The sequence below is a fragment of the Triticum aestivum genome, chromosome 7A (genome assembly GCF_018294505.1).
Source record: "Triticum aestivum cultivar Chinese Spring chromosome 7A, IWGSC CS RefSeq v2.1, whole genome shotgun sequence".
Classification (NCBI taxonomy): domain Eukaryota; kingdom Viridiplantae; phylum Streptophyta; class Magnoliopsida; order Poales; family Poaceae; genus Triticum; species Triticum aestivum.
In genome coordinates, this window is record NC_057812.1 from 88,388,733 (window position 1) to 88,405,189 (window position 16,457).

Genomic DNA, 16,457 nt, shown 5'->3' on the forward strand with positions numbered 1-16,457 from the left:
AAAACTCCATCTTTGTCTCACATGTTGTTCAAAGTTTCTCTGAAGAAAAAAATGAAGAAGAAAAGTGTAGTATATTAGAAACATGTAGTATGTTAGAAGCATGGGTATTCAGTTGTTTGATGACATAAAGGATAATAATTTCCATGCTGCTATTATTTTTGTGTATGTCCAACACACATACAGTTCAGGACACACTAAAAAAAACATGTAGTGCGCTTGTTTGTGGACAGAGAAAAGGTTGTATGCTTGTTTTGGATAGAGAAGTTGAAAATTTGCTGTTGTTGTTGACACTTTTTGAATATGATAAACTAATGAACATAGTTCTTTGCATGAGACAAAAAAAGAAAAACATATGTCATGGGAATTGATGTTGTACAGCTCCCTACAGAAACATGTATATGAGCTGTTTTGATTTCATGTTTCAGGGCAAAAAAAACAAAATTACCTAGGTGTAAAAATTCAGCAAATTCTTATACATGCCCCCTCCCCTGAACAAGTAGTGTCCCATGATTACCCCAGTACAAATACAGTGAAAACTGAACTTTTTTTCAAGATCTGCTACAGTGGGTTGTATAAGAAAAAGCATATAAAAGCATACGCCCCTGCCCCTTCTGGATCTATACAGAAAAATGGAAATGTACAGTATATGTAACATCTTGTTTGCTGACTACAGAAGATAGAAAATGTATACTCCAATCAGTCGTATACCAGTCCCGGTTGATCCAGTAACATCGGTTCATGTATGATCTATGTTTTTTTAAAAGAACAACACCATTAGATTGTGAAAGAAAAAAAAGGGCAGCCCCAGTGCATGTAGCTCCCGCTTGCGCAGGGTCTGGGGAAGGGTCCGGCCACTTTGGGTCTATTGTACGCAGCCTTTCCCTACATTTCTGCAAGAGGCTGTTTCCAGGACTTGAACCCGTGACCTCATGGTCACAAGGCAGCAGCTTTACCACTGCGCCAAGGCTCCCCTTCATTGTGAAAGAAAAAAAACATCATTTTTTTGGTGTGGCCTCAAAAAAAGAAAAGAACTTAGATCATTAGTCTCTATGTGCAGCAGCCATACGTTGGTGCCCAATATGTGCAGCAGCAACAAGCTGGGATGCGACTGCCATTTCAAACATCTTCAAGTCCATTTGCAATGCATGTATGTGCTTTCATGAAAAAATGATAGCTTGTGCCCTCTTCAAGTCATGTGCTTTTCATGAAAAAACTTGTTCTTCTGCTATGTTGCAAACACTTATAACTCTGAAAAGAAGATAAAAAGAGAAAAGAAAGTAACTTATACTATGAAATTCTAACATGCAAAAAGGTGAAATGATGCATGAAATGAATTTTCTTGGAAGTGGTTACATGAGCTACACATAATTGTTGATGACTGCTGATCAAGAGGTACTATAAGTGCCTTTATATTGTTGACTTTGACATGTATAGTGGAAACAAAAAAAATGTTGAAAAATGTCAACAAATAAAATATAAACTACATAACATGTTTGTGGTCACAGGCTGGTATTGGTGGATCTCAACATTCTGGTCAACAACAAGATTCTGGTGGCACGGGGTTTTGTGAGGTACATATCCGAGTGCCCTTTCCCCCATGTGTGACAGAAAAAATAACAAAAAAATATGCTTACTCTCTTATTCTTGTTGTTGCTGATACAGAATGACGCATACATGATAACTGAGCGGTATGGGCATTTGCAAGGACAAGATGAGGGGGGCGAGCCAACAGGGAGGCAATAAGCGGGAAATGTAGATGTGGGGGCAGAAGGTTTCCCTAGCTGGAGCTGGGATGGCAACACAGCTGAAGCGCACCAAGGTTGCAGCTACCAACCTAGATACAGAGAACAAGACAGCGATGATGGTGATTTTGACTTTGATGAAGGTGAGGATGACTTGGATGATGATTTGGATGATGAAGTTGCTGCTGGTTCAAGCCATGGACCTAGTTTCCCTAAGGACATGAGTCTTGATGGTGGTTTGGGTGATGATTCAGCAACTGCTGGCTCCAGCCATGGCCCTAGTTTCACGGATGGCATGAGCTTCGATGATGTTTCAGACAATGGTAAACAAGCAGACGCACATGGAAAAAACAAGAATGTCTGTGATTGTGATGATCAACGGGAAGGTGGGCCAGTGCAACAAGAAAATGTTGAACACCTGTCACAGGAGGACATACTCATGTTCATAGAAAGTGACAGTGTCTGTGCGGCTCAGGCTCAGACTTGCAGCCAAGAAGTACGGAGCTACCATGTGCCATATGTGGGCATGGTCTTTGATTCTTGTGATGCTGCCCATGCATTCTACAATGAGTATGCAACCATTTGTGGGTTTGCAATCAAGAAAGCAGGCAACTACCATGCAACTAAACCTGGTGGCAAGGCAGTGTCCCATTACACTTACAGGTGCAACCGCTCTGGTAAAGTTGTTGGCGAGGATGTGCTTGAAGAAAGGAAAAAACAGAGGCAGCTCAAGAAGCAAGAAAAAACAGGGATCCCCCCGCCTGAGAAGGCAAAAAGGAAGAGGAAAAACTTCATACAAATAACTGGGTGCCAGGCTAAAATGATTGCAACACTAAAAGGAGACAAATGGGTTGTCACGGTTGTTGACCTGGAGCACAACCACACCCTTAGCCCTCCAGACGAGAGCAAGTATCTCAGATCGCACAAGAAGATGACAGAGGAAGAGAAGTTGTTTATCAGGACATTTAACTCTGTACAGATGCCCACTAGGAAGATTATGGCCATTCTTTCTTACCTGCGAGGGGGTGATGCACCATACACTAAGAAATATGTTAGCAATGTGAGGACGGCAATAAACAGAGAGAATGGCAAGGGAGATATGTTGCAGGTCCTTGAGTACTTTAGGAACAAACAAAAGGAAGATCCAAATTTCTACTATGCATTCAAAGTTGCTAACAAGGACATCAACAAGGTGTTGTGCATATTCTGGGCGGATGGCTACTCGAGAAAATGTATGAGCTGTATGGTGATTGTTTGAGTTTCGACACGACATACAAGACAAATCGTTACAATATGTCATTTGCACCGTTTGTTGGCATCACTGGACACGGGCTCAACTGCTTGTTTGCTTGTGCTATAGTGCACAACGAGACGGTGGACACATTTGAATGGCTTTTCGACACATTTCTGGACTGCATGCGTCGAAAAGCTCCTCTCACGGTCATTACTGACCAAGATGTGGCGATGAAGACCGCGGTTCCTGCTGTTTTCAAGGGTGTTGTTCATAGGTGTTATCTCTTCCACATAATGAAAAAGGTTCGGGAAAGATGTGTGAGAACCTTTTCAACACAACCAGACTTGTATGTTGACTTCAGCGACATCATGCATAACTGCCCGACAGAGGCAGAGTTTGAGACGTTGTGGCCATCGTTGACGCAGAAATATGGAGTAGATAATTTCAAGTACTTCAGGTACATGTGGAAGTACAGGAAGTTGTTTTTCCCAGTCTATTTCAAGAAAAGCGTCTTCCCATTCATCCACTCGACTGCCCGGAGTGAAGGGACAAATGCCATATTCAAGGACAATGTAGGCTCAACATTCAATGTGATTACCTTTTTGCGTGAGTATGAGCGGATATTGAAAGCGATGCAGGAGAATGAGAAGGAACAAGACTCTATTACCAGAACAACAAAGCCATCCTACTGGCTGGGCACTGAACTAGAATTGCAGGCTGCAGAGAAGTACAATAGAGCGATATTCTACAGATTTCAGAAAGTTATAAAGTTTGCAAGCTAGTTGCATGTGGAGGAGGTTGAGAAAAACACAAGGTACGAGGTGTACAAGACACGGATGCTCACTGAGAAAGATTTTAGAATCCGGAGATATGTTGTCATTGTTGATATGCACAGAGAGGATTTTGCTTGCATTTGTGGAAAGTTTGAAAAAGATGGCGTTGTGTGCAGCCACATACTTAGGGTATTAACACACCTCAACTTGCTGGTGCTACCTGATAAGTATTACATTGACAGATGGAGAGCCAAGCAAAGAAAAGACATTAGAAAACTCAGGTACGGCGTCCCCGAGGAGTTAACAGCAGGGGACCATCACCTTAGATACATGTTGCTGTCTAGCAGACTGAATGAAATGGCTTCGGATGCTGCGTAATCCAATGAAAAATATATGTATGTGGTTGGTGAAAGTGTGAGGATTGAGGCAAATCTAGATGAGATGACTTTGGCAGAGGAACAACAAAAAATGCAAGACAAGCATGTTGAGAGAGCTCCAGCCCCTACTATGGTCACGCCGCACCCTGATGGGTACGGGGAAAGTCTAAAGGATCCTGATGTTATTGCTTCGAAGGGGCGTCCACAAGAGCGTTACAAGACATTTTTGGAGAAAATACAAGCAAAACAAAAAATTGGTTGCAGTCATTGTGGTCAGCATGACCATGTTTTTGCTTCGTGCACAAACAAACACATCCCCAGGTCCCAATTTCACAAGAAGACTACAGTCGGCAAGCAACCAACAGGTTTGCCTCAATCCTCGCACTTTAAAAGGACTACTACTTAAAATCTCATCACTCTGCTGCTGTCATTTGTTTGTACCTAAAGAACTAAGAAAAAAAATCTTGTTGTCACAGGAGTCCATGGTGCTTCAAAGGATAGTAGTAGGAAGAAACAAACATGAGGGGGCCCAAAAGCATGTGACAAACGGAGTGCATAGAAGGATACTACTAGTGCGCCTAGTGCCTCAAAGGGGATGCCTAGCAAGAAACAAACAGGAGGGAAGCAAAAAACAGGCGAGAAGCGGAGCGCACAAAAAGATACTACTGATGCATCTTGAAAAAAGAAAAGAGTTGAAAGTTCTTTAACAATAAGTACATTATAAGGAGAGAAGATGAAAATTGTTGCATGTTTCTCTTCCTCTTTTTTTGCTTATGAACTGAAAACTCTGTTGCTGCGCAAATGATGGGAAACAATGTGGATAAATTACCTTGTTGCCGTTGGTCTTGATCTTTATGAGTGTTTCCTTGCATTATGAGAAAAATCCAAAATGGGCATCTCCTCCTTAAGTTCATAAGTTTTTGGTGCCTGCTGTATGATCTTTATTAGTAAAATGACAAAATGCAGTAAAACTGAAAACTGTATGAACAAAACTTGCTACCCTAGCTGGGATTCTGAAAGATGACTTCATACTTTAATATGTTTGTAAGCAAAAAATGAGTGCAGGAGTATACAGGAAAAACTCAAAAGATGAGCAAAAAGATTTTAGGTGGATCTGAACCTAAAAATATAGAGATCTAGAAACTTAAAGATGACTGCTGTGCATTAAAATGAGTACAAAAAAGATATAAAAAGAGAGGGTGACCTTTGTGTCATCATCTCCTTGGCCCTCTCCATCAGATGGAAAACACCAAAAAAGTATTGATGCCCACACGGGAAACATGAAAATTCATTTAAGCAAAATTTTGGAAAAGGTGCAAACATAAACACATGAGCAAAAACACTGTTATAGTTCCTGTGTTTCACCACATTACCGAGTGAAAAAGACCAAACTAGGGTAGAAGCACCTTCGGGAGCACATGTTTCCCAACCAAATAAAAAATAACAGAGGGGGCATATATATGTGTACAGCAACAAGAAAGGTGTACATTCTCTATTCATACAAAAAATAGAAAAACATCTCGAAAATGTTTAACAATTGCTAACTATGTGTTTGATACAACTCATCTTTCCTTTGATTTTGCTAATATGACTCTTGATATAGCTCCTCTTGTCATTGTGAGTGGTGTCTTTTAGGAGCTGTCAGCACTTTTTCATGTCTGCACGGGAGGATAAAAACACAGGGGGAAACTTAATAAAATCATGTCACAAACATAAAGCAAAGGAATCTGAAAAAACCTGAAAAAAGCATATGGGGTTAACCTATAGGCGGAACTCCTTGACACGCTTCTTCTCGTCATCCAAAGTGTTGTAGTGGCTGAACATGAGATCAACAGCATATCGGATCCTTGCATCTGGGACATCTTTTGGTGAAAAAACTATAGGGGTTGGATTCCTTGGCACCATCCCATTAGTTTCATAGTGAAAATGCCACAATCAATACTGAAAAGGACATACACACAAAAAAGGTACAGGTGTTTGTGAACAAAAATCACAAAAATGTATAAAAAAAAGTTACAACAAAGCAAAAGGATTCAGGAAAAATAAAAGCGTAGATGTTTGGTTTCGTACTCGTTATCTTGTTGAGGAACTTTAGGGTAAACAGCAGGGAATGCATTGAAATCCATTGGCTAGAGCCGAGCTTCATACCAAGTGCATATAAAGCTTGAGATCTGCCTCAAATATAAAAAATAAACATTTACTGATGTTTGCGGGAAAACTTGCAGACAATATAATTATCACAAAAACAAAAAACAATATTAAAAACCCTTGTACTTACAATCTTCTTTTTATGTTTATATGATATGAGCTCTTCTCATCTTAGAAAGAATCCAGAAAATAAAACGTGCGACCCTTGATGTCGACGACGAACAAAAAGTAATGTTCCTCATGTAGTGTTGGAAAGTACAACTTGTGTACATCCATTTTGGAGTTGATGCAGAAAAGGGAAAAATATAGATAATAAGTTAGTGTGTATGAAAGAAGGAAAAACACTAAACTAAATTATAGCTGAACTTGTGTTGTGGAAAAATGAAAAGAGGAAGTTTGACAAAAAACCTTGTCTGACATCGAAAGATTATGTGCTCTTCCAGCTCCAATGAAACTTGTAACCAATTTCTTCCTCCACCAAATTCTTGCCTCATCATTTTTCCATTTGCCCAGGAAATATTCCTTTTAAAGTTGTTGAATGATGAAATTTTTGAAAGGTAGGTAAGTACGATGACAGAAAAAATAAAAACAAGGGAAAAGCATAAAAAACAAATAGAGAGAAAAAATGTGGGGTTTCATTTGCTTACAGATGCAGTGTGGAAGAAATAGTGCTTGAGTGAGTTCCTAGGATGATTTTCATTAAATAGGTGCGTGCAGTACACATTTATGACATAGGCCTGGACCCGGCCACCTATTTTTATCGAGTTACCCAACTGTCCAAATGTGACGATGGTTTTGTCAATCAAAACTGCAGGTTTGCTGTACATATAGAACAAAAGGAAAACATGTCAGCTTGCAGGTTAGGCTTACGCACAAAAAGTCTTTACAGTGAGTATAAGGAAAAAAACATTTTGCAAAAAGAAAATAGTGCATCTGAGAAAAAACTCACGATCCTTCAACATTGGCCAAGGATGTTATGTTCTCATACATCTTTCTCTCATGTGGCATTATTGGTCCCCTCTCGCTGCAGTCGTATGGTGAGCTACGGTACCTGCTTGGTTGGACAATCCTCTTTGGTGGTACATTTTCTTTTCCACGGAAACTGCTTGGCCTTCCTAACGAGAGATTTGTATTGTAAAAATCATCAGTTCTGTTGACCAATGTGCTGCGCTCTTGCCTAAACATGTTTCCTCCATGAATTTTGAGTTATCCTAACTATACATATGGCACAAAAAAAGAATTTCAGAAAAAAGAAAAGAACGATTAACAAACAAAGAGCACTTAAAAATAAAAAAACGGCTTCTTACAGTTTTTTCTTCCATTAGTTGTATTGGATTCCTTTTGCTGCCGCTGGATTCTTGTTGACAACTTTCCTCCACTGGAAATAACCTTTTTCCTATTATTGGAACCATGGAGTAGTCCTGGGGGGAACATAAAAAAAGAACCAAACACACAAAAAAGTGCATATGAGAAGGATTGTTTTAGTACAAAAAAGAATAAATGCTTGTATTTGATAAGAAATCTACTATTTCAGGACTACCTTCTTCATTTTGAGTGGGGGAGTCTCGGCTGTGTACTCGTTATTATTTTTGCATGGTGAGTAGCAAGTTTGCCTATGATTCCACCCAGTTGACATTTGAACTTCAGGTGTTGTCTGCGCCACATAGGGTGAATAAAAAAAGAAAAAAAGGAAGGAAAAAGTCAACCCTGGAAAATGCTTGGAGAAAAAAGCCTATTTGTGATAAACTACTACAAGAGAAGAAAGTTTTTTGCGAAACTGACCAAATCAACAATCTCCTCAACTGGTTTTGGGGGGTGTGGCGTCTCACACATCAAACTTCTCTGTACTTCCCTTTGGGCGCACTGAATGCTTAGCTCGTAGTTTGAACTACCGCTCCCCTGTTTCTGTGTTGCTCGTCACGAAAACCAAGTACCAAAAACACAGAGAGAGACCAAAAAAAGAAGTCAAAAAATAGCCAACGTTTATAGCAATGATTTGAACAGATGGGAGGGGGGGGGGGTAGAATACCTTCTAGTTTGTATTCCCTTGCACACAAATGTCAAGTTCTTCTGGCTCTACTTCCTTGAAGTTTCTGGCGATCTTCAACTTCGTTGCCTGTTTATGAGAAAAAGAAAAAAATGTTATGTGCACTGAAAATATGGCATTTATGTTGACAGGAGAAACCACTTGTGGATGAAAAAAAGATATTGAAAAACTAGCCTCTATCTTTTTATTGGAACACTCATCCTTCATCCATACAGGCCTCCACAATTCATGTTCTTTGATTATATTTCCACATTCATCCACATCTTCAGAGATCCTGAATGAGGGGGTGCTATCATCGGCGAACAAGTATTTTTCTCTTGCCTTGTCTAGAAAGTCGCTAATGATTTTATAGCCTCTTGCAAAAACCTCATCTATATGTGTCCCTGAAAACAAATAAAGCATTTCAGTCACAGACACATACACAAGAAAGGAGACCTCTGATTGTGCTGGTACATTAATGTCTATGCTTCAGTTTTTATAAAATAAAGAGCATAAACAAAGACATGCTTACCACTCTCTGGTTGCGATTTTACATTAATGTCTATGCTCAGGTTATCCGGGCGCCCCCTAAATTTTTTCCTCTGCAGGTCCTTTTTTCAAGTGTGTTTTCAAGTGAACAAACAAAAAACAAGAAAAAAGACACAGTTAAAACACATAGAAGAAGACAAAAAGATTGACAACTAGAGAGTGGTAAGCATGTCTATGAATGCCACTGCTGACATGAAGAAAAATAAATTTTGTGTACCAATTCCTGAATTGATGTGTTTTGAAAACCAGAAAATGTTGTTTGCTTTGATTCCGTGAAAATTATTTTGGACTGAATGAGCTCTGTTGGGATGTCCTCCTTGGCACTCTCTGCTACATTTTGAACGTGGTTCTCTTTTGCTTCTCCAATAAGCATGTAGTTGAGGCTGTTGCTTTTCTCTTGTTGATTATCTAGAGTGTGAGCTTCATCCTTTTCTTCACCTTGTTTTGAGGGGATTTTTTTGTCACCCTGTTGCAGGAAAAGAATGCAAACACAAAAGCAAAAACTATGTTAGATGAATCTTTTTGAAAATCAACTTGCATTACGAAAAAGAAAAAAAAAAGCACATTCTGTACCTTCAAAAGAGCTTCTAAAGGCTTCTTGTGCTTGATTGAACAGGGATCATGTGGTTCGCTGCTTGATTGGGCATTTATCCTTCTCCTTTTGTATTGTATCAAAATTGATGTGGTTCAAAATGAAAAAAATGGAGTTAGGAATGTAAGTTCAAGAGAACGAGAAAAACAAAAGAACATTAAAAAAGTTACAAAAAACCAAAAAGTTTTACCTCCATCTACATGGTTTCCTGGAGCGAAAGTTGATGTGGCTGGAGCACACATTTCCGGCATGGGGTCCTTTGAGGAATGCTCTCTTTGACATTGTGCTTCAGAGTCAGACTGTTTAAGGGTACATGGTTAGACGCAAAAAGAAAAAGAAAAAATATGTGGCCTATTAGCATTTGTGTTGCAGTGCGCACCTTCAGCTTGCCTATTTCATGGACTTTAGGAGGGCTGCTACAAAACCCATCAGCTTCATTTTTGCTCCCTTTTCCAGCATTTGTTTTTGATACAGAAGAACCAGCAGACTGTTGGCTAGTTGATAGAACATTCATTTCCTTCTTTTCCTTTGCACCAGATGCCCTGCATGGGGAGGAGAAAAAAGGGGCACCAGACGGGAGGTGTGACACCTTTGTAAAAATGCTGACTTATAGACTGACTTGTAGGCACACGTTAGAAAAGGAACTACTACTGAAGGATTACAGCAAAAAAATGGTGACACACCTCCATCATTTTCCTCTTGAAGTTCAGTCGATTGTAGTTTGACAGTGTCTCCTGAGTTGTTGGATTGTTGGCTTGCATTCAATTCAGTTCCTGTTGAGCCCACTTGAACTGTATCACCTGATTCACCAGAGGCATTGGTTATGATGCGGATCGTGTCTAGCAGAAGCCCTTTAGCTTTGATGCAAGTATTTAGGTCTTCATTCTTCATATGGTTTTTGTAAGCGAGGAAGATATCCTCTTTGACCTGGTCCAAAAAAAAATACATGATGCATCACAAAAAAGTGAAAACTCATAAAAAAGGCATAGGTTGTACATATAGAAACCGCATAAAAAAGGGTTTGCTTCAATGAAAAAAGCATGGGGTCACAAACCTTGTCAGACAAAGAATTCCCTGCAACATTGTTTATCGCTTTCCTGAAATTTGAATTCTTAATCATACTTGCCCACTCAAAAGTTCCATCCTTATAGCAGGTTTCTGATACTTCTTTTATCTACAAAAATGCATATAGAAATAAAAAAGTGTAAGAAATTTAAAAATTAGAAAATGTTGCACAAAGGATGTCATGCTTTTGGATGTGAAAAAGAAAGGGAGGGTGAAAGAACTTACTGTCAGACATCCATACTTTCCATCTCTTCCAATGGTCATGTCACTTAAATGCTTGACCATATCTCCCTTCCAAACACATATCCTGGGCATCAAAGATGGGATTTGAATTGAGCCAAAATCAGTAAAATCAAGGCAACGGACCTGCAAAAAAACAAAAAATAGGGAAAACATTAGATTAGATGATATAGGACTACACCAACAAAGATAAACAAACACAAAAAATGGCTTAATCACATAAAAAGAACACATTGTATTTGAAAAAAAAGAGTGACATACTGCTAGGTGGTATATACATCCTCCTAGAGTCATCATTGTTCGGTTCTGCTTCAGCTTTTCCTTTTGGTATTTCGTTATATACATCAACTTCCAATCGTGAACAAACCTGCACCAATTTATTTGCTTGAGTTGCTCCACATTAACTAGAGCTCCCATATATTTGGTGCTTGGTTTAGTGTTTGCTGTCGGGCAGAGGAATGTTGATAATGCCACAACCAGGAAACAACGGATGATCTGGTCGTCAGACATTTCTTCGTTCATCAGCTTATTGCCAAAGAATTTGATTGTTGGGACTTCTGTCAACCCAAAAAGTGCAAGAAAAGCTTGTTTGCCAGCCTCTTCTTCTTTAGTGTTTATGATTGTTTCCCCTGAAGGAATCCCCAACACAAACTCCACTGACTGAGCATTCAGTGGAATGCTCTTCTTGTTGAAAACAATTGCTTCTGCTTTTGTGTCAACACTGTCAGCGATCCACTGCACAAACCCCCTGGGTACAGGACAGTCAACCAGCTCCAACAGATATCCGAAACCGCTGTTCCTAACAAGCTGGACCCTGTGGTGGCTCTTACACATGAAACTGACAATCTCGGAGAAGTATGGCACGCTACACCGGCTGTAAGCTTTGGTCGCAATCTCATCAATTGTGGCTTTGATTGTGTTTGGGTCAATCCTTGCTCTCTGCAGCAAAAAGAAAAAATATAGAAGGTAAGAGAAGGTGTGTGAAATTTTTTTTAGCTACACAACTATAAAAAGAATGGAACCGCAACTGAAGAAAAAAAGAAAAGAGCGGTGACGTACCTTCTTTTTTCATTCCAAAATAGCTTTCCGATGTTCTTTCCTTCGAGCACTTTTAGTCAGCTAGCAAAAAGCAAAAAAAAGAAAAAATTCATTAGGGTGGAGCAAAGAAAAAAGAGGCAACACAAATCATTCATTAGCTATTTTTTTAAACATCAAAAAAGAAAATAATAATAGCCTCTCTTTCAACATGTGTTGCCTAGTTAAAAACTTCATATATGAACTAATAACCTTGGAAAAATAAAAATTGCATATTTGTATATAAAGAGTTGCACACCACCGTCAGAACTTATTCATACAGCAAATCTCTGATGCTTCAGTGTCGGTGATCTCGACATCATAGCCTCTCTCATCTAAATCAGTATCTTCCACACACTGATGTCTCCCTTCTTCATTCCTATCATTCCCAGGCTTCCCTTCTTCATCTTCAATATCTGTACCTGTGTGTGGCTGTGTTCATAGAAAGAATGCATATGATACATTAGTGTTGCATAGTAACATGTATCTTTTGCAAACATACTCTAGGCCAAAAAAAGATAAATAGCAGAAACAACAAACATATGTTGCAGGGTAACTTCCCTTGTTTGCTAATGCTTAACGAAAAACCAAGCACTAGACATTGTAAAAAAGCATACAAAAATGGGTGATTGCATTTAACATACCACACTGTTCAAGCAATCTCTTGTTAAATCTCTACTCTTCTTCATATGATCCTGTATGAAAAAAAAGAAAATGTTGAGATTCATCACAAAATGTACAAAAAAGGGATAAACTCAAAACACAGATAAAAAAGATCGAGTGCGTACAGTTTTAAGCTGTTGACCTAACCCTTCTTTCAAGGAGGCCTCGGTTTTACTTCCGATCTCTTCTTCAGTCTACTTGCGGGCATCCATCAGACACTGCTCATAAAAAAGAGAGGCAGTTAGCTAAAAAGAAAAGGTGGATTTAACACAAACACAAAAAGAGAAAGATAAATGATCACTTGATTCCCTCTCAAAAACTTTACTATGCAGTTAGCTAAAGAAAAAAATTCTGCACCAAAATCATTCAAAAAAGTTATGCATCAGAGACAAGGATTATGATCTTGAAGTCTAAATTTAGATAAGGAAAGCGAAAAGCACATCGATTATGATTGATTCGGTTAGTACTGCAGGGTTGAGAAAGGTGCTGCTGAGTGAGATGCAGTAAGGCGAAAACAATACTTAATAAAAGTAGCAGGTTTCTTTTTTCGTGTGTGAGGAAAAAGAAGAAGTACAACTAGCAGGTGGTCAAAGTCACACCTGGTTCGCGGTGTGGACATCCGATCACAAACCACAAATGCTTGTCGCGCCACGCGAAGCATGCACGCACGCAGACCCCACATTGGCCGCTGCCGCCCACCCATGTATCCCTCCGTCGCAAGTACTAGCTCAGCTCAGATTTGTGTGAGGGAATGGAGTCTGGCTAGAAATGCCTAGAAACAGTACTATGTATAACACGACACTGGCCCAGCTTGATGTAGAACACCACATTGGCTCAAAACAAAAAAATCAACTATCTCAGTATGCCAAATGCCTCAGAAAAAATATTCAAACATGCATTTGACAAAAATACTTGTTGCAAGCAGGCAAAAAAATAATTGAACAATACATCAGAGACAACCAAAGTACGACTAAAAGCAACAAAAAACATGCCCAAAAAAATCGTCATCTCCCCAAACTCCATCCCAGAATCTATATTCACACCATATATCCCCTAGTGGACAAACAAAACTAATCTGAGACAATCCATTCACAAATTTGAGATTCATTCCAAAAAGCCCGACATAAAACTGTGGTACAAAAGTGAGGATGGTTGATCCGTTCACATATTGCTACTGGTAAAACTGGTAAAGGGAAACACTCCCAGATTTTCTTATGGAAATGTAAAACATTAATACTCTGTTTGGGTAGTTCATACAAAAAAATGCACTACAGATCCAACACATTCCATGAGTTGGAGAGAGGAAGCTAAAAAAGCAGAGCAGCTTTTGGAAAAATAAAAATGTGGAAAAATTGTCGTTGAAAAAGATTAGGAGATGCATTAATTAGTCATGATGATCAGCAGCAAAAATCGCAGATTAACTACAGTGGTCGAAAAACTACAAATTCATTAATTAACTGGTAAAAAGGAAACACTCCCAGATTTTTCTGTACATAGTCATATTTTTCTTCTTCTGATTTCTAGTTGATACAGGAAATTAACTAGCTAGCATAGGAAGTTAACTAGCTGCATTGCCGTGGCTCTGTACTGTTTGCTGAAGTTTTAACTAGCTACTACGTGAAGTTTCTTAACTAGCTAATTAATATAGCAAAGTTAACTGTCGAAATCACCCATGTCTATGTACTCTTGTTCATGCTAGGATGAGGGCATCTGCAAGTTGCTAGCTAACTTAGGTCTGATTAGGTCTGAAACATCCATAGGTTGCTCTGAAGAAACTCCAGGAACAGTAGACAGCACGGTTCAGTTAGCTGGCTCTGAACACCGTTCTTTCTGAAAGAAAACATGAAAAACATATAATAGTGTGATAACATGAGGCACACAAAGATTGTTTGTGTGTTGTGTAAGCCTCCGCACCCTCCTCAAGAGACACAGAGAGATAGCTAAAAATCCATCAACTACAGTGGTCGAAAAACTAAGAGGTCCAGATCACTTGCACGGGAGTACTACAGGAGGATTGACCACTTACAAACAAGTCGTTTAAGTCTTAAGTAATTCAGACATGCCTACTAACAGTGAACTTGGATACTTGTAAATTCACAAGAACGGATATGAGTACTGACAGTGAACATAAAATAGACTGACGCTCTCATGAAGCACAGAAAAATTCAGTCCTACCAAAAGTTCCCCATCCCGCTGGTCGGGCGCGGCGCTGGCCGGGGCGGTGCCGCACAACCAAGCAGAACACGGCCACACTACCCCTGCCCCCCTTCTTGTCGGACAAACACCACCGGCGTCCACCACTCTCACGGCGGACCACGACAGTTCCCCCATCCCGGTGCCCAACAGCGCAGGCACTGGCGAATCCTCCTATTGCGGCGGCTGCACACAACAAATCCAACAAACTAGAATCGCTCCGACAGGAGACAAGCACAAGCTCAAGCCGACAACACTAATTCACTGCCTCATGTTCGTGATTTGCGGAGAAAAAAAGCACACGAAAAACACAAAGACGGTGATTCTCAACAAATCCCTCTTCTAGACTTGCAAATCCCTCTCGGAATCGTGATTCTGAACAAATTATGAACCATAGACTGCAGAAAATGGACATCTGCAGCTCGATTATGCCTCACGTACACGCAACAGGGGCGGGATTTGGGGGATGGAGGGGAGAGAGGGGAAAAGGGACCGGAGCTCACCTCATCAGTGGGGAGCGAGGACTCTGGAGGGGCGCCGCCAAGCATCTCGCCGCGGGCGTCGACGAGCATCTCGTCTCCGGTGACTTCCACCGCAGGAACCTTGGATGTGACCGCCCCCGTGATGCGGCTTCCTTCCTCTCCCGTTCTCTCTCTCTCTCTCTCTCTCTCTCTCTGTCTCTCGATTCAAACAGTGCCGTTGGGTGGTCTCTAGAAGAGATGTTGATCCTGGGTCCACATTGCAGAGAATGAAAAAAGGAAAAAAACAAATATTAGACTACTCGCGCGATGAGATGCAATGCAACCAAGACTCGAGTAAGTGAGAAACAAATGAATCACTTACAGAAATCTTCTGATGCACAAAAATGTAAGATAGATATACACTAACAGAATAAAAAATGACCGAGGATCTGAATAAGTAACTCTTCTCTATTTCAATATGCTCCTTTTTTGAGAAAATGAACTCTACTAAAAGATTAAAAATTTACTTAAATCCTTGGGAAAACAAAAAAAATGCAAAAAAGAAAAAAGGACAAAAAGTATATGATTTCAAAAAATATATAAGAAAAAACACATAGCGAGGGTGAAGGCATTTCATGGGGGGAGTTTCCCCCTTTTGACCAAGCAAAAAAGTTCTAGTTGCGAAAAAATGTTTGTAGAAAAAGACATGTAGTTTCTTCTCGACGCCGCAACCTCTGACAAAACAAAGCCCCACCTCCGACCAAGTTAGAAGATAAAGCAGTTTCATGTCCTGGTGTGGGATATGCAACTGGACCTCCTCTCTTTCTTTGTCGCCCTATCTGAGAAAACAAAGACCCCTAGTTGCAACTAAGTTGGAAAGACACCAAGTTACGACCATGCTAGAAAGACATGTGGGTTGCATGAGTTTATTTGGACATGCAATGCAGTTGCGACCAAGCTAGAAGACATGCAGTTGCGTGCTTAGTGTGGGACATGCAACTGGGGCCCCCATGTCTCTCGACGCCGCGCCCTTCTGACAAGAAAAAATCCCTCTAGTTGCGACCAAGCTAGAAGAAGTGCAGTTGCGTGCCTGGTGTGGGACATGCAATTGGGGCCCCCATGTCTCTCGACTCCACGCCCTTCTGACAAGAAAAAATCCCTCTAGTTGCGAACAAACTAGAAGACATGCAATTGCGTGCCTAGTGTGGGACATGCAACTAGGCCCCGTGTCTCTCGACGCCACAACCTTCAGAAAACTAGAAGCCGCCCCTCGGGCAACCAACAAAATGGAAGTCAAGTTGCGACCAAGATAGAAGACAT

At 40.2% G+C, this 16,457-nt stretch overlaps 3 protein-coding genes, 1 long non-coding RNA gene and 1 pseudogene across 7 annotated transcripts; 3 read left to right on the forward strand and 2 right to left on the reverse strand.

The window, feature by feature from the left end:
- The first annotated feature begins 535 nt into the window (after positions 1-535).
- Positions 536-2,918, forward strand: LOC123153080 (protein FAR1-RELATED SEQUENCE 5). The gene is made up of 3 exons (XM_044572375.1): positions 536-1,571; positions 1,663-2,858; positions 2,912-2,918. Exons 2-3 carry the CDS (start codon positions 1,963-1,965, stop codon positions 2,916-2,918), a joined length of 903 nt encoding a protein of 300 aa, XP_044428310.1. The 5' UTR covers positions 536-1,571; positions 1,663-1,962.
- Positions 2,919-2,936: 18 nt separating this feature from the next.
- On the forward strand, positions 2,937-3,773 carry LOC123151866 (protein FAR1-RELATED SEQUENCE 5-like). The gene has a single exon (XM_044571508.1). It carries the CDS (start codon positions 2,973-2,975, stop codon positions 3,756-3,758), a length of 786 nt encoding a protein of 261 aa, XP_044427443.1. The 5' UTR covers positions 2,937-2,972; the 3' UTR covers positions 3,759-3,773.
- Positions 3,762-4,532, forward strand: LOC123153081 (uncharacterized; annotated as a pseudogene).
- Positions 4,533-7,578: 3,046 nt separating this feature from the next.
- LOC123151867 (uncharacterized) lies at positions 7,579-8,396 on the reverse strand. The gene is made up of 4 exons (XR_006475903.1): positions 8,304-8,396; positions 8,057-8,179; positions 7,815-7,928; positions 7,579-7,695 (listed from the first exon to the last, which is right to left on the reverse strand). It is a non-coding gene; the product is annotated as an uncharacterized lncRNA (long non-coding RNA).
- A 97-nt stretch (positions 8,397-8,493) lies between these two features.
- Positions 8,494-15,366, reverse strand: LOC123151865 (uncharacterized). Of its 4 annotated transcripts, XM_044571505.1 has the most exons (15): positions 15,180-15,366; positions 12,609-12,701; positions 12,465-12,515; positions 12,080-12,252; positions 11,806-11,865; positions 11,008-11,685; positions 10,732-10,872; positions 10,496-10,615; positions 10,125-10,368; positions 9,821-9,983; positions 9,632-9,740; positions 9,423-9,507; positions 9,067-9,315; positions 8,833-8,911; positions 8,494-8,704 (listed from the first exon to the last, which is right to left on the reverse strand). In XM_044571505.1, exons 6-10 carry the CDS (start codon positions 11,578-11,580, stop codon positions 9,952-9,954), a joined length of 1,110 nt encoding a protein of 369 aa, XP_044427440.1. In that variant the 5' UTR covers positions 11,581-11,685; positions 11,806-11,865; positions 12,080-12,252; positions 12,465-12,515; positions 12,609-12,701; positions 15,180-15,366; the 3' UTR covers positions 8,494-8,704; positions 8,833-8,911; positions 9,067-9,315; positions 9,423-9,507; positions 9,632-9,740; positions 9,821-9,951. The 4 variants fall into 4 exon arrangements, 3 of the variants coding, with proteins under 3 accessions (XP_044427440.1, XP_044427441.1, XP_044427442.1); XR_006475902.1 differs by having other exon boundaries at positions 8,833-9,315; positions 11,114-11,685; XM_044571506.1 differs by having other exon boundaries at positions 8,833-9,315; positions 12,102-12,252.
- Between the last annotated feature and the right edge of the window lie 1,091 nt (positions 15,367-16,457).

What these genes read in the sequence shown, in the direction of transcription:
- LOC123151865 (XM_044571506.1), bottom strand. Translation starts at nt 11,580, where the DNA reads ATGTGTAAGAGCCACCACAGGGTCCAGCTTGTTAGGAACAGCGGTTTC. An exon ending in GAAAGTATGGATGTCTGACA is followed by an intron (nt 10,616 to 10,731) that starts GTAAGTTCTTTC and finishes GCATTTTTGTAG; the next exon opens with ATAAAAGAAGTATCAGAAAC. An exon ending in GGAATTCTTTGTCTGACAAG is followed by an intron (nt 10,369 to 10,495) that starts GTTTGTGACCCC and finishes TTTTTGGACCAG; the next exon opens with GTCAAAGAGGATATCTTCCT.
- LOC123153080 (XM_044572375.1), top strand. Translation starts at nt 1,963, where the DNA reads ATGAGTCTTGATGGTGGTTTGGGTGATGATTCAGCAACTGCTGGCTCC.
- LOC123151866 (XM_044571508.1), top strand. Translation starts at nt 2,973, where the DNA reads ATGTATGAGCTGTATGGTGATTGTTTGAGTTTCGACACGACATACAAG.